A 16580-nucleotide genomic window follows, 5' to 3' on the forward strand; every position below is an offset into this window, starting at 1 on the left:
CCTTACAAGAGATTCACTTTCTCTCTCTAAAAACACCTTGGTTTACACACACTTATCTCCTCTCTTGACTGTTAACTCCTTCTACCACCTAACATCTATTTATATGGAACATGGGCTGTGAACAGGTTCACAGCCGTGAACCAGTTCACGACCGTAAACACCCATTTGGGCCGTGAACCCTCGTAACCGCACACACCACATGGACCAAAAACTATTAATGCCTAGAAAAGTAAAGTATAAACCATATTTTTGACCCAACAATCTCCCCCTTGGTTTATAACTTTCTTTTCTTTTGACCCAACAAACTCCCCCTAAAAATGTAGCTGGCTTTTCTTGTCAATCTTCATTCGGAGCTTGGCTTCAACTTTAATCTTCAATTTCTTCACACATTCAAGATGAACAACTGAATCTTCTAGCCGAATGACTTTATCTTGAACGGATGGGCATTTCTTCAGAATTTGGCTTTGAACGAACGTTGGGTGAGGAGGCTTCATTTAGAGATTCTTGAAAATCAACACTTTTAGCTTGAGAATCTTTAGAGAGAACAACAGAGAGATCTAATCTTCTGGATCGCATCAGTAGGTACTTAGATAGCAGCAAATTGATTGAGGAGGCTTCAATGTAATTCGTCACATGATCTTCAAGTGCAGCTTCACCTTGCTTTTGGGGTTGAAAGATTGAATGTTGAAAAAATAATCTTCATTTCTTGTTCTTTCGAATGAGAATTCTTCAATGATCACGGATGAAGCTTTGGCTCAGATAATCTCGATACAGTCTCCATGAGTCTCATCTACATCTAAATTCACTTTTCAAGACAAAGAAAAATTTTAGACAAAAACAAAACTAAAAGAAATTTAGCACACAATAATTTTGTATTTTTCAAATTTTCTGAAAAATAAAACAAAAACAAAAATATTTTTGGATTTTGATTTTTTTTGAAAAAGAAATAAAACAGAAATAACACTATTTTTGGATTTTTGGTTTACTGATTTTTGTTTGATTTTTAAAATTTTAATTCTCCCCCTAAATTTGTGCATAGAGGAAAACTATGAACAAATTTAACAAAAACAAAAATAATGACTGAATTTAAGAAATTTTGGGATCAAAGTTTTGAGACAGTCTCAACTTGTTTTTCAGTACCTTCACCTTCATGAATAGATCTGGTCAATCACCGGTATTGTGGTCCACTTAAACACGAATGATATTGAAAAACTTTTCTAAATAAACCATTTAGCTGACGACGACCACGAGTATTGTTGTCCACTTAAATTAAGCAGCGAAATCTACATGAAACATCTAAATGGTTCAATTTTAGTTGCACTAGAACGTGTTCCTCACTTCCCGATATACCCTGGTTATCAAGAACTTCCTAAGGACCCCTTACTTTAGGTGAGTAGACAATTATTAAGGAGGAAGACAGATTTAGAGATAGGTGCATATGTTGTGTCCCAGGTCGGATCTCTTTCAATCACGTAGTGGGGACAACATATGGCTAACTAGGATATAGGGATTGAGAGGTGGAATGTTGCATATGATGTGTTCTAGGTCGGATCATTTCAATCATGCAGAGGAGACAGCATATGGCTAACAGATAGGAAGAATTGCACAGATAAAGAAGATGCATAGAAATAGAGTTGCATATGTTGCATTCCAGGTCGGATCTCTTCCAATCACGCAGAGGAAGCAACATATGACTCACAGATAGAAAGCAAGAAAATAATTTCCTATAGATCTACTTTATCAGAACCCCCCAGTCGCCCTATCAGAACCAGAATTAAAGACATAAGTCCGCACATCGAGGAAAGGTTGAACCACAGTTCTATATGCATATTAATTTAGTGTATCCTGTAGGTTCCCGTGTTTATCTCACTGCTCAATCTACCCGAGCATCGTATGGTCAGTCCAAACAATCTTATCTAAATCCACAACGTCAAATCCTTCGTGCCTACCAGCACATTGAACACAGAGTCTAGACAATTTAGATTCAGTACCTTACACCGGTTTAGACTGCCCGTTATCACTTTATCTTGATATCACTTCCCAATAATACCTATTAATGAAAAACTATTAGAAAATTAAAGATTTTCTTCAAAACGAATCAGTTTAAGATAAACTCAAGAGTATCGAGAAGAAAACTTAAACCGTAAGTCACCGATTGAATTTGCGTCCAGAAGGTCTGAGAACAGCACGCATAATCTCATAACAAATCCGAAAATTCTTCACATCGTTAAGCATAAACCCCATGTATGATCCTTTCCTTTCTTCCTTTCCCGTGTAGGACGCATACTCTCAATAAAGTTCTGAGTGTTGCACAGTTGAGAGATGTCCCTTATCATGTGCCTGGAACAGGCACTACCAACAAATCGAAGTCTGATGATATGCCTCCATAGCTGCTCTAGCACAGAGCGGGATCAGTTGGTCTTTGGAACCCAGTCTATTTTGAAACTGGGTTGACCTTTGTCATCTTTGCAAGGAACTCTCTCCCATGACATATCCTGTTCACACACAGAAGATGAGAAAATATTAGAAGCATTAGGTGATTTGGGAGTTTGAACCTTAGGAACCCAACTACAAAGTTAGGTTTAACCCATTTCTTGTTGGATCGGATGGGTGCCTTATCACTTGATTTTGAACTTGAAGCCGATTGCCGAGATGACTTTGATCTAACTGAACTTGGTTTCACTGGAGCATCTCTTGAGCTTGGCTTCTTGTCCGATATACCCTGCTTGTTGTTGGGATTTTGATTCTTGGCCTTAGCAGTAGGATTCTTGCTCTTCTTGGCATTCCAGTTACTATTGTTTGAGTGTGGCCTCAAAGGGTTTCTTTTGAAGTATCTCCCTCTTGGTGCGTTCTGCCAGCCTTGTGCGTAGTAGGGAATGTATGCGCGGTTTGGACAGTTTCTGGCAATGTGTCTAGGTGTTCCACAGTAAAAACATGTCTTTTTCTTCACTGGGAAGTTTTTTCTTCCTGCCCCTGGTGGCGTGCCCTTGCCTCGTTTCTGGTTGTTCCCACATGCAGACATACATCAATCCGGTTGTTTCACTTGTTTTGGTGGCATGTATTTATCAACAGCAGGTTGATTAGTAGCAACTAAGTTTGAAGCAACAAATTCAGAGTTCAAAGAGTCATTGGTTTTTTCAATAATGTTAATGCAAGTTTGAGAACAAGATATTTCACCAGCCTCCTTCTTTTCCGGCTCTAAGGTAGTCTGTACCATAAATGCAAATTTCAGCTCCATCATTTCTTCCTCCGGGTCCACTTCATCTTTTTCTTCTCAGACATCATTGATCTGGGCAAGGTGAGAATTTTCAGGTCCTGAGATGTTCAGGTCTTGAATATGATCTTCCCAATCAAATGACTGAGCCACCATTGCCAAATTCTTCGTTTGTTTATTGGTGGTAGCTTCCATGTTGCTTCCGACGGGCACCATTGTTCGTTCACTATTTTCTTTCCTGTCTGGCTTTGGGCAGTCTCTGACAAAGTGATCAAGTTCATGGCAATTAAAGCATCTTAATTTGCCCTTGTTGAAGCTGACTTTCTTCTACGCGTTCATTCCCCAGTTATTTTTGTTGGTTTTCTTGGAGAATTGATTGGCCCTGAACACAGCCATAGCAATCTGCCATGTGATGTCCATCTCCTAAACATCCTCTGGATGTATTTGATCAAGGTCAGTAAAAGAAAGCTAAGGAGGTAGCTCGCCAGCCACAAATGCGTTGTAGCAGTTCACAAGTCCGGTTGCTAAAGCCATGATCTCATAAGTTTTTTTGGGAGCAGGAGTGGGAATAGGTAATTTCGAGGAAGTGGCAGCATGTTGATAAGGCATGGATGGTTGAATGTTATGCATCGGTGGAACAATACACTACAAGAAAAGACCCTTTTACAACGCGCAAACCACAACACTCATTGATTTATGTTACGCAAAAGAGAGTGACATTAAAAAGGTGTCATCTCTTCAAAAAATTTAGGGTTTTAGGTTAGGTATTATTGCGTGTCCTTAAATTAGTGTCTAAACAAAAAAAAATACGGAGGGCACCTATAACAAAATGTGCGTCGTCTAATGATGTCGCTTTATAAAATTTAATGGAACGCGCGTTCCATCCTTTAATAGTAGGGGGAAAATGAAATCCTAAAAAATTAAACACCCCGCCATCTTTTTCTCCTTTCCATGCCGCCTACTTCTTCCCTTTTGCCCTAACTATCGATGCTCCTTCCTTTCCCTATTGTCTCTCTCGGTCGCTACCTAGGGTTTTTATTGAAAGCTTGAATTGATCGACTGAGGTAATCAAAGGTCGAGCGAACCAGGAAAGGGTTTTCAGTGAAATGTATTGTTACTCTTTGAAATCAGATCCAATCCTACCTTCGCCCAATCCTTCTTGTCTGATCTATCGGTCGCGACCTAGGGTTTTTCGTGAAAGCTTGAATCGATCGACTAGGGTAACCAAAGGGTAATCGATCAACACTCATTGATTTTTGAATCTGTATGTTTGAATCAGGTCAGTTTCCCCCTTTGTTGTGCGTTTCGAATAATCCCGTCAATACCCATTTTTATCAGTTTACTATCCACATTTTTACGTATGAGTATGTGTAGATGAATCATATGGGCAAGGTTTGTTGGTCCTAGAACATTGCGAATCCAATCAGCATGATGGTAATTCCAAGGGATTGGTTCTTCTTGCGATGTCGACCCTTTTTTCTGAGAGGTAATTTTTTCCTTTCTTAATCCATACTCCTTTTCACAGTGGGAATATTACTTCAATTATCTGAGTAGAAGCGTTTAAATTTAAGTCATATGATGGTAAGTTTTTGTTCTAATGTTGTATGGATCTCGCTATGGTATTAATTTTCTATCTTATTGACGTACGCTATTGGCATCATTACATCGTCGACATAGTGCCTTGTTGGTCGGGTACTTCAGTAAGGTATATTCCTAAATTCTACAATCTCCATGCCTTGATTACCATTACATCACCGTATGCCTTGGTATTTAATTTGGATAAGGATATACACCAAAATAGTAATTTTACGTAAAGTATATCTTTCACCAATATGTATGAAGGAGTCAGTCAGTGAGGGAAAGTAGAACCTTTTTCAGAAAAGGAAAACCCTTCCTTGTCCTTGTGTAATTGACATACATATTCTAGTGCAATTAAATTACATTTTTTTAATTTGCATATTGATTTTGGAAATTGAAACAAACAGGTGGAAGTGTCACATCCAAATGCTGAACTGAGACTACTTGAAGTATTCTATCATAAGATTTACAAGGTATTTATTGCAGTTTATCCCACTGTCACTATGTTTTCTTTTACTATTATTTATATCCCATTCCACCGTTGTGTTGTACATTATTAGGGATTGCTTGAAGTATTCTAGTCTCTTGAGGGACGGAGGGGCAATGTGAATGTGAATGTGGGAATTGTGTTTTTGAAGTTTTCTTATATTTATCCTTTCAGATCTTTCCAATAACAGAGAGAACTGAGAATATAAATGCTCAATACTGGACATTGCGTGCAGAGGAAGTAAGTTGAGTTGTATAACGGAATATGGTTTATTATATATGTAAACAAAAATAAAAATGTTTGTTGTTACTTGTATCAGATTCCAGAAGAAGAGAAAGATCTGGGGCCCGCAGACCGGTTGATCCATGTTTACCATTTCACAAAAGAGACGGCACAGAACCAGATGGTACCTAATATAATAAATACATTATGACTATTTATTTGTATCCAATGGTCTGGATGTGTAATTAATGATTTCACAAAAGAGACTGCACAGAACCAGATGCTAGTGAAGATTATCAGTTAGTTGAGAAGTATCTCCAAACTACACATGCCCCTACACATAAAGTGTGGCTTTTTTTGACTTGCAGTTTCTTGGGCTTTTTGGTCTTTTGACATTATGCTGAAAGGCTGGCCTTGTTTGTACTTTGTAAATTGTAGGATTAGGCACTTGAACTGGAAGAAGTTTTCACAGTTGAAATACAAGGAGAGTTTGATAAGTTTGTTCCATATAAAAATGAATTCAAGAACAAGATGCTCCTTTGGCATGGTATAGTGGATTCAAACCTTTTCTTTTAAGTTTCATCTATCATGCAAGATAAGATGAGCATTAATGTCTTTTTCATGGATGTTAATGAAATCTGTTGTTCTTAATAGGTTCTTGTTTGACAAACTATGTTGGAAGGATTGACCAAGTCTTTTTCAAGGATGCTAACCATTGCAAAACTGTTTATCTGCACACATGCAATGTAGTTTTTTGGTAAAATTTCATCTTTTTGATTTGATTTGTTACACATCTGTTATCTTTGTGTGATCTATATCTTTTTTGTTTGATAAGTTCCAAGTTTTTTTTGTTTCAGATCTGTTGTTTGTGTGATTTATCTAGGCTTTGTTTTCACCATTGTCAACACATTTGGACAACATGGTCATCTCTTTCACTAGATATCATCACCGTCTTCAGCACCGTTAATCATACAGTCGCACCTATTATGGATTAACCATAGGTTTATTGTAAAGATCGATATGTTGTTATTTCTGATGTATTTTCGTTTTTTTATTATGTCTTCATATTTTTTTCCATCTGTTTTTGTTAATTGAATTTCCTGAAAGAAGATGGATATTCGGAATTTGCCAATGTTTTATCTATTTTTTGAAGTTTAAGTCTATAAATGTTTATTGATGCGTATATCTCTTGTCGTTTTGGAAGTCGATTGACATGCATGCCTCTTTTTCTGGCATGCTATCACAGACACACATAACGTTTGCTTTGTTTTTTTTCCTGATTTTTACTCTAAAAAAGAAACGATCTACATGTTTATGAAGTCTTTTGTGATCTGGTTAAATATGGAATTATTTGATTTTTTTGTTTCCTAATATGTAGAAAATATTAAGTTTCACTATTCATTTGTTGCAAAGCCATATTAGCTCTTTTATCTTAAAGTGTTTTCTTTGCGTGGGATTTTACATGACATAGTGGCTTTTTTTTGAATTGGGGGAAACAACAAGAAACTACCACTTTAAAACCAAAGAAAATGGCATGCACCATATAAGAAAGTCATGATAGTGGCTTATTTTGATTTTCCTTTTTGGTATCTTTCTGTTCAACGTGTCAGTTGCTTCTTTGGCATTGTCAAGGCATGAGCTAAAGAGTGTGATTTAATATATTTAAGAGTAATTTACATCAAGCTAATTATCATGTTTATTCTAAGTCCATTGTTGTTTCTTATGTTACTGTCAAAGTTCATTGTCATAATATGTATATTTAGTTGAACTTCTCTTTCAAAAAATAATATATATATTTAGTTGAACTTGATTTTCTGCAAATATTCTGGAACCATTTTTTTGGAGAGTTTGCCTATGTATAAGGTTCATTTTGTTGTTTTATTATGAAGATCAATGAACAAACTGGCTGTATTCTAAAACGAGGGAAATATATGATCAGAAGGAAGAGGTTGAGATTTGATGTTAATGTTTCAATTTTGTTACTTGAATTTCTGTGTTCTATAACGAGGGAAGCCATCTCTAAGTTTTTTTTTATTTATTTATAAAAAGAAAAGAATAAAACGAGAAAGCAAGAACCGAAAGGTCAAATTAAGCATGGGTGTTCCACCTTTGGTGAGCAAAAGTGCTCGATATTGTTTTACTGACAAGAAAAATCCGGTGGGCTTAATGCTATTAAGTGAAGTTGCTTTGGGAGAGATGTATGAGCTTAAGAAGGCCAAGGTCAGTTATACTTAAATGTGAAATAAATGTTGTGTTTTAGTAATTAACTTATTTATTTTTCCTTTTTATGTTTATAGTACGTATATGGACAAACCTCCAAAAGGGAAGGACCCGACTAAAGGACTTGGGAAGAAGATCCCTAATGAGTCTGAACACGTTAAGTGGAAGGATGATGTTGTTGTGCCATGTGGAATGTCGGTATCATCAAATGTTAAGGCATACGAGTTGATGTATAATGAGTACATCATCTACAACACCGATCAAGTAAGTTTATCTAACACAGATAAGACATAACACCTTCTTTTATTTATGAAATGGAGTGTCAAATTGTGCACAATTCACCAGCTGCTTGGTGGTAAGTGGAGTACCGAATAATCTGAATGTTGAGATAAAGAAAGCAATGTAGTACTTTGTTTCACATCACATAGCTTTGTTATTAAAATTACTATTATACCCTTCATGTGTAGTTTTTTATCATCAAAAGGTTATGAGAAGAAAAAGGGTAGTTTTGTCAGTTTTATTCTTGAATCTGTGTTGCCACTGAAGAAACTAGTTGATTGCTTTTCAAAACAAAAGAAACTTCGTTTTGATTTGTATAAAATTGAAGCCACTGACGTGTTCTGTGCAGGTCTATCTGCTTTTGTACATACCCTCCAGCAATTGTGGTCATGATAAGTCTATTTTATAAATATACTAAATTGTCATAAATTTGTTGAATTGATGTATAATTGTCCAAGAATGGCACTACTTTGATGAGTTGTTGAACTTCATATGCAGGTCAATATATTGTACTAAAAGTGGTGGAACCTGCAAGTAAAACGGATTGCTAAAGGAATGAAGAAACGTTGCTGGGAAAATTGACCATGTTTCAATGTTTTGGTCATATCTCAAGTTCTGGAGCTCCGATTGACATGAGTAAAGAAATTCTGGAAACTAGAAAATATTTTCTACAACTTTCGTGTTTTGTGTTTCTGCTACTTATGTCGTTTTGACCACCAAAACTTGCACGGAAGATGAAGGACGCCTCCAGGCGTCTAAGACGTCCCCTAGGACATCCATGTCAAACGGTTAGCACCCCGTTGGCATCCTACATGGCGTTAAAGACGTCCCCTAGAACGTCTAGGCATTTTAGGGGCGTCCCCGGTGTGTATCGGAAAGTTTGGAAATCAATTAAGGACGTCCTAGAATGCGTCTAAGACGTCTGACGTGTTTGGCCATTTTTTAGTGTATTTCAAGGACGGTAGAAGGCATGTAAAGACGTACAAAGAAAGCCTTGGCGTTATACTCGACGTCTAAGACATCTCTTAGGACGTCCAACGTCCCACATCGCCCGATTTCTTTATTTTTTGTCACACACTATAAATAGGAGCTTATGCATTCGTTTTTAGGGTTACCACCTGCGATTTTCAGAGTTTTCCTGCATTTTTGAGGCTTCTAAAACCCTTGGAAACATTTGTAAACACAAATTCATTCCATTTCAATCCGGATTCAAGGCAAGATTTGATTCAATTAATCATCAAGCAACAATTGAAGATCATTCAAACGGTGATTCTCATCAATTCTTCTAATTTTCAGAAACGATTACTTCTTCCCAAGGTTTATTTGTTTTGTACTTTGATAATCAATAGACTACATTTGTTTGATGATTCTAAGTTTGATTATGAATTCTATTATGTATTTTATTTATTTCATTCAAGTTATTTGTTTTATGAACTCAATGGAAGACTAAATCATTAGGGTTACTTTCGGGGATGTTTAGGACTTTTGGATGAACACACTTGATTATTACTTGATTCTAGTTAATTTCAATTGTTGTTTTATGCTTCATGTGATGATCTTTGGTAATGATAATTGAAATTGGGTTGTATGATTTTGTTTGATGTCATACTTAAGATAGTCTATTGTTAATTCATCATTTGTTCCAAGTTCAAGTAGTTTTGAATAAAGACAAGTGATTGAATCAACATATATTATTCCAACTTATGATATTGAAACTTAATATGATAATAGGTAATTGTAAGACACTTTATTGCTAATTCACTAATTGTTCCTAATCCATTTAGACATAGGGAGTAAGACAACTAGTTGAATGAACATATTGTGTGCCCAAAGTTATGTGTTACAAGATAATAAACCCCAATTGCATTTAAGTAATTGAACTATGATTATAGGGAAGAAAGTGTGTGAATCTAAGTTATCTATAACTAAACCGGGAGTATGTTGCCTTTCTCATTGAGAGTTTCGTTTTTAATTAATAAGTTTCCAAGATTTTGTTTGATCTTTGCTTCAATCTTTTTCGTGACAATTGCTAGTAATACTTTTCTTTTTATTGATTACTTTGACACAAAGTTGAACCACGAACTCCTCATGGATTCGACTCGACTTGCCCTATATACTTAGGTTAGTTGGTTTATTTTTGATTGATACAACGACATTGATCAAAATTTGGCACCGTTGCCAGGGAGATTGTGCGGTTGAGCTATTGTGTTTAAGTAGTTATAGTCTTTTATTTTCATTTTCAATTCTCGTTTGCAGTTCACGTTTTGTTTTATTTGTGTTGTGCAGGCACACCGGTGCGTGCATACAAGACATAGCGGACGCTCTTCACCGCTTGCATTTGATCCAGAAATCGAACGAACAGCTCGCTCAAATAGGGTCGCCAGAAGGAACATCAACACTATGAGTGTAGATAACGTTGTCCTGGAAGATGTGGTCGAGGGGCATGAGGATGCAGCCAACAATCCTCCACCACTAGTTCCACCACCAACTCCTCAATTCCCAAACAACAATGGAAACAATGGGAATAACAATAATGTTGGTGCACCAATCATCCAACCAGTGCAACCACAACTGAATAGAAACAACTGTGGCTAAAATGGTGAACACGGAGGAAATTGGGCACAAAATATGGGAGGCAATGTAGGAAACCACAACAGTGGTAATGTTAGAAATCAGAACCAAAATCCTAGAAATTTTGGTCCTCAATTCGGTTATGTTGGTAATGGTGGTAACGAGGATGACTGGGATTTTGATGATGGAAGTGACAACGGACTTGGTTGGAATCAAAACCACAACGGTGGTAATAGGCGGAATCAAGGCAATCGGAGTGGAAACGGGAACTACAACAATAACTGGAACAACCAGAATTTCCCAAATGGTGGCAACAATGACTACAACGATGGGTTCGGAAATCAAGGCTTTGGGAATCAATACCGAAGGAATCCAAATGGTGGATTCAACAATGCAAAATGGAGGATACTACAACAAAGGTAACCAATTCTCTCATCTTTACTTTCTGCAGCCTAATAGACAATCTGTGGCGTCTCATTTTCAGCCGGGAGAGTATGATGATGCTTCACCTATACTCTTCGAGGAAGGAAACGAGCACCATGTGGAAGTAAGACCACAACTAATTAGTGTCTTACCCGTCTTTAGAGGCCATAAAACTGATGATCCATACAATCACCTCTATGAGTTCCTTGCAATTGCTAACGCGAATACTCCGAGAGGAACTAACAGAGACTCCTTTAGACTTCACTTATTTCCATCCACTTTAAAAGAAAAAGCTAAGTATTGGTTCATTTCTCTTGCCCCCATAGTATTACTACTTGGGAGCAATTAAAAACTAAAATTTTGCAAGAGCTTTACCCTGCTAGTAAAACAACATAAATAAGAAAAGCGATACAAGATTTTGCACAAAAACCCAATGAAGAATTTCATGATGCATTTGAACGCCTCAAGGAATTGTTGCGTTCATGTCCCCATCATGAATTTCCCCGTTGGCAACCTGTACGTTTCTTGTATGATGGAGTTGACACTGCCAATCAAACTATGATTAATGCCTCGTCTGGCGGCACTATCATGATGCAAGATAGTGAACACGCTTGGCGATTCTTGGAGCAGTTGAGTCATGGTTCAAAAACCAATTACTCAGCTAAGAAACGGGACAACCCAGTTTCATCTGCTGCTTCAGTTGGATTAGACAAAAACTGGAAAAATGAAGTCAAATCTGATATTAATTCTTTAAATAAAAAAATTGACTTACTACTCTCTAGTCTAGGCAAAGAGAAAGGTGTGTTTTTTTCATAGGGACTGAAGATATGTGTAAGTTGTGGAGATTCAGGACACATTGCAGATGAGTGCATGAGAAGTCAAGAGGAAATTAATCAAGTGCACGACTATGGTCAATTCCAAAATAATCCACGATCATTCAATCGGAACTACAACCAAGGCGGGAACTACAACAACAATGGGAATTTCAACAACAACAACCGTCAAGGGAATTACCAAAACCAAAATCAGCCAAAACAGTTCCAGGAGTCCAACTTTAACCAAGGTGGAACATCAAAGAAGGAGGAAACTGACGGAAACAAGTTGGACCAAATCATGGAGTTCATAACCCAAGCATATAAAAAGGCCGACACTAACTCCAAGTCCATAGCTGCTATCGAGAAGCAGATTACTCAACTGGCGGAGCAAATTGGGAAAATAGAAGATGGCAAGTTTCCAAGCACCGCAACAGTCAACCCATCTCACACCCAAAGACCCGGAAAAGAGCATCAAGTGAACGAGGTAATCACCTTGCGTAGTGGGAAAAAGGTTGACAACAAGGTAAGTGCTCCTACCTTAGATAATGACAGTGACACTGAAGTCATCTTTGATGAAAAAGAAGAGTTTGAGAAAAGTTTCAAATCTGAAAAACAAAAAGTAGCTAAGGGTAAACATGACTCTAAAATTGGGGAGCATGGTGTGGAGGTTAATACCGCACCATACTCTTCGGCTTTAGAGAAACCGGCATCCTTCCCTTTTAGGAAGTGAGGGCCAACAATGAAAGACATGTGGGATCTATTTAGTCAAGTTAAAATAAATATCCCGTTAGTCAAACTTATTAAGGAGGTACCTTCTTATGCTAAATTTTTGAAGGATTTGTGTGTTCAAAAACGCAAACTCCAAGCACACCTCCTTAAAAATATTGATTTAACTGAGCATGCGAGTTCCATAATATCAAATAAACTTCCACCCAAGATTAAGGATCCTGGAGCACCTTTAATTTTTGTTACCCTAGGTAACATTAATATCAAAAGGCGCTCCTTGATCTTGGAGCTAGTGTTAATATAATCCCAGGAAATCTTTTTGATCAACATGACTTAGGCACTTTGGAACAAACTGATATTATTTTACGATTGGCCGATAAGTCAACAAAAATTCCCCGGGGTATATTATCATATGTTATTATTAAGGTGGAAGATTTCTATTACCCAGTTGATTTTTTTGTGCATGACACCGAGAGCACTTATAAAGAAAGTCAACCTTCTATTATTTTGGGTCGTCCGTTTTTGGCACTAATAAATGCACAAATTAATTGTATAACGGGTGCAATGGATATCTCTTTTGGAAATAGGAAACTTAGAATTAATATTTTTAATTCATTTCCTAACTCACCATCAGATTATGAATGTTATCGTGTGGATGTGGTCGATAACTTAGTGCATCAATTCACTCCTAAAATCTTACACCACGATCCATTGGAGTTTTTCCTTTCTAATTATAGGGACGAAGTTTTAGACTTGGATGACATCAAGATGGTTGAGGAGGCATTTGAAAATGTTATTGAGCAAGAGAGGCCACCGTGGAGTTATCAAGTTGAAAAATTGCCAACAAATTTTTCGGACCCACTTAAGACATCTTTGGAGGAGCCACCCACTCTTGAACTTAAAACTCTTCCTTCACATCTTAAATACTCCTTTTTAGGATCTAACGATAACTTACCAATTATCATATCTTCTGATTTAACAGGTCCACAGGAGGAAGCATTACTGAAGGTGCTTTCTAAGTACAAGGGAGCAATTGGATGGACCATAGCAGACTTGAAGGGAATTAGTCCAGCCACATGTATGCATTGAATCATCACTGAAGCTAGAGCAAAGCCATTCCGAGATGCACAACGAAGGCTCAACCCAAATCTGCGAGAAGTTGTTAAAAAGGAGGTGCTGAAATGGCTTGATGCGGGTATTATCTGATGGGTTTTAGCCATAAGAACTTTCCTATGTGCGCATGCAAAACCCTAATGCTTGGATCTAGGCTTTCTAATAAACATGCTTTGAATCCAAGTCTTCTAATGACTAATTAGGTTAAATAACAACATTAAAACAGATCTAGAATCATACCTTTGAGTTCCTTGTTGATCTTGAGGTCTTGGAGCTTCTAGAGTCACAAATGTCACTCCTCTAATGGCTTACAAACACCAATAGCAAGAAGAATGATTTAGGAGAGAGGAGAGGGAAGGAATTCGGCCAGGGTTCTCTTACTTTATGAGAGGTGTCGAATTCCCTATGCCATGGGGTCTATTTATACTTGTAGACTCCTTAAGGGTTACAACCTAAACCCTAATTGGATAATCTTCTCTTAAGGCTATCCAAATCCATTCCATAGATAAGCCTTTGGACGATTTTGGCTATCCTAATACTCTTAGAATTCGTCCAAAGCATATCCTAATGGATTTACAGTCTAAAGCTTAACTATAAAACATTTGACAGTTTATACCCCTTTATTTAATTAATCTCTTTAAGTCACCAAATTAATTCTAATTAATTCTATGACTTATATTAATCAAATAACAAATATATTATTCATTATATTATTCTCATAATATATTAATAATATTTACTCTCTCTTAATAAATCATCCTATCAATTTGCTATGGTGAAGGCAACCCAAAAGGACCATGCACAACCGGATCAAATACTTTGCCTAATATAGTTGCAGCCTTAGACACTATTCCAACAGTCTCCCACTTGGATAAGTCTAGTAACTATATTCACAAGTACAATTCGGTTTGCGATCGTAGCTCTCAAAGACGCTGTCAACTCTGATCTAATCAATCTTGTCCTTTAGATAAGGGAACGTACAGTCCTCTGTTAGATATCATGCTGACAATCCTATGGAATGGTTAGTCAAGCATTTAGGTTTCTCGATCTCTGATTCATTTGACATAGAACTTAATCGAACACATCAATTCAGTTCTGACCGGGCCCGGCACATAAGTCAAATCAAATCATCGAGCGGCCGAGATATCGCTTTTACCTTCTTAGATAAAAGTTACAGATAAACTTCGACTTATATGCATTTACTTATTCATTAACCAACAATACACAACAATACGTTTTATAACACCAAGTTACTGATGCGTTTTCGTATTATCAATGTACAATCAATTAACAAATAATAAACCATATATCTAGGTTTTAAGACCATATTATATTATCGTCTTGCGATCACCTTTTATATCGTATTCCATAAGGTGATTCCAGCAAGCGCGGGTTTATTCCAATGCTCAAAACTAGTTCATAAGCACTCATGAACGTTGCAGCAATCCTTTGCTATGTCTAACACCATTTAGACATTCTACACACCAATTCATGACAATCTTCATTCATATCTACTCCCAACATATGAACGATTGTGGACCATTTGAACAATTCGATTATTCCTAATAAACTCAATTATTCTGGAAGTCAAAACATGCAAAGTGAAACAATAGCTAAACAATTAACATAAGATAGTAACATTACTCATAAATAAAACTCCTTTATTTAATCATCAAATGTCAATTACATTTATCTATTACACGTTTCTAATACTATCTCTATGCTAATATCATCCTTCAGCCCAATACTCCTAGCATGCTGCAAGTGCTTAACCCTACTCAGTCCCTTCGTAAGCGGATCTGCTGGGTTATCTTCTGATGATATCCTCTTCACTACAAGTTGTCCTTCTTCTACACGATCTCTAATGAAGTGATACTTTCTGTCGATATGTCTTGATCTACCATGATCCCTCGGTTCCTTGGTCAAGGCAACCGCGCCTTCGTTATCACAGAAAATCTCCATTGGCTCCTTTATGGCAGGTACAACTCCAAGATCACCGATGAAGTTCTTTAGCCATATTGCCTCCTTCGACGCTTCGCTCGCTGCAATGTACTCTGATTCGCACGTTGAATCAGCTACGGTTTCCTGCTTGGAACTCTTCCATGTCACTGCTCCTCCATTTAGGGTAAAGACCCAGCCCGACTGCGAACGGTAGTTGTCCCTGTCGGTCTGAAAACTGGCATCACTATACCCTCGCACCTTCAAGTCATCATTCCCTCCGAGGACTAAGAACCATTCCTTCGTCCTACGAAGGTACTTAAGGATGTTTTTCACCGCAATCCAATGTGCTTTGCCAGGATTCCCTTGATATCTGCTAACCATGCTCAAAGCAAAGGCTACATCAGGGCGAGTACAAGTCATAGCGTACATGATTGAGCCAACTGCGGAAGCGTATGGTACTCGGCTCATTTCCGCTATCTCAGCTTCGGTACTCGGACTTTGAGTCTTACTCAATTTGGCATTACTTTGTATCGGTAGTTCTCCCTTCTTTGAGTTTTCCATACTAAAACGTTTTAGTACCTTCTCTAAGTAAGTATTCTGACTAAGTCCAATTAGTCTCTTACTTCTTTCTCTTACTATCCTTATTCCCAAAATGTAAGAAGCCTCTCCGAGGTCCTTCATAGCGAAGCACTTCCCGAGCCAGGACTTAACTTCCTGCAGAGTCGGGATGTCGTTTCCTATGAGTAATATGTCATCGACATATAGAACGAGGAAGCTTACTATACTCCCACTGGCTTTGACATATACACAAGATTCGTCTTCACTTCGTACAAATCCAAACTCTTTGACTTTCTCATCGAAGCAAAGATTCCATCTGCGAGACGCTTGCTTAAGTCCATAAATGGACTTCTCAAGCTTACACACTCTATCCGGATGCTTTGGATCCACAAACCCCTCTGGCTGAGCCATGTAAACATCCTCAGCCAACTTT

The 16580-nt window shown here is 37.5% G+C and overlaps 1 protein-coding gene and 1 non-coding gene across 3 annotated transcripts; one reads left to right on the plus strand and one right to left on the minus strand.

Annotated features, from left to right (window-relative positions):
* The first annotated feature begins 4130 nt into the window (after nucleotides 1–4130).
* Nucleotides 4131–6684, plus strand: LOC145087011 (ubiquitin C-terminal hydrolase 12-like). Of its 2 annotated transcripts, none has more exons than XM_079024902.1 (9): nucleotides 4131–4493; nucleotides 4589–4700; nucleotides 4892–4919; nucleotides 5200–5265; nucleotides 5454–5519; nucleotides 5599–5685; nucleotides 5940–6048; nucleotides 6156–6258; nucleotides 6359–6684. In XM_079024902.1, the coding sequence occupies exons 1-7, from the start codon at nucleotides 4481–4483 to the stop codon at nucleotides 5943–5945; spliced, it is 378 nt and encodes a 125-aa protein (XP_078881028.1). In that variant the 5' UTR covers nucleotides 4131–4480; the 3' UTR covers nucleotides 5946–6048; nucleotides 6156–6258; nucleotides 6359–6684. The 2 variants fall into 2 exon arrangements, with proteins under 2 accessions (XP_078881028.1, XP_078881029.1); XM_079024903.1 differs by having other exon boundaries at nucleotides 6385–6684.
* A 4704-nt stretch (nucleotides 6685–11388) lies between these two features.
* LOC145091168 (small nucleolar RNA R71) lies at nucleotides 11389–11494 on the minus strand. Its single transcript, XR_013702055.1, has one exon. It is a non-coding gene; the product is annotated as a small nucleolar RNA R71 (small nucleolar RNA).
* Nucleotides 11495–16580: the final 5086 nt, after the last annotated feature.

The sequence above is a fragment of the Lactuca serriola genome, chromosome 2 (genome assembly GCF_051521515.1).
Source record: "Lactuca serriola cultivar US96UC23 chromosome 2, Lser_US96UC23_V15, whole genome shotgun sequence".
Lineage (NCBI taxonomy): Eukaryota > Viridiplantae > Streptophyta > Magnoliopsida > Asterales > Asteraceae > Lactuca > Lactuca serriola.

Bases quoted from the DNA above. Each gene is read 5' to 3' on its own strand.
- LOC145087011 (XM_079024902.1), top strand. The intron at 4,701-4,891 runs GTAATTTTTTCC...TCGTCGACATAG, and splicing joins TCGACCCTTTTTTCTGAGAG to TGCCTTGTTGGTCGGGTACT. The intron at 5,266-5,453 runs GTATTTATTGCA...TTATCCTTTCAG, and splicing joins TCTATCATAAGATTTACAAG to ATCTTTCCAATAACAGAGAG.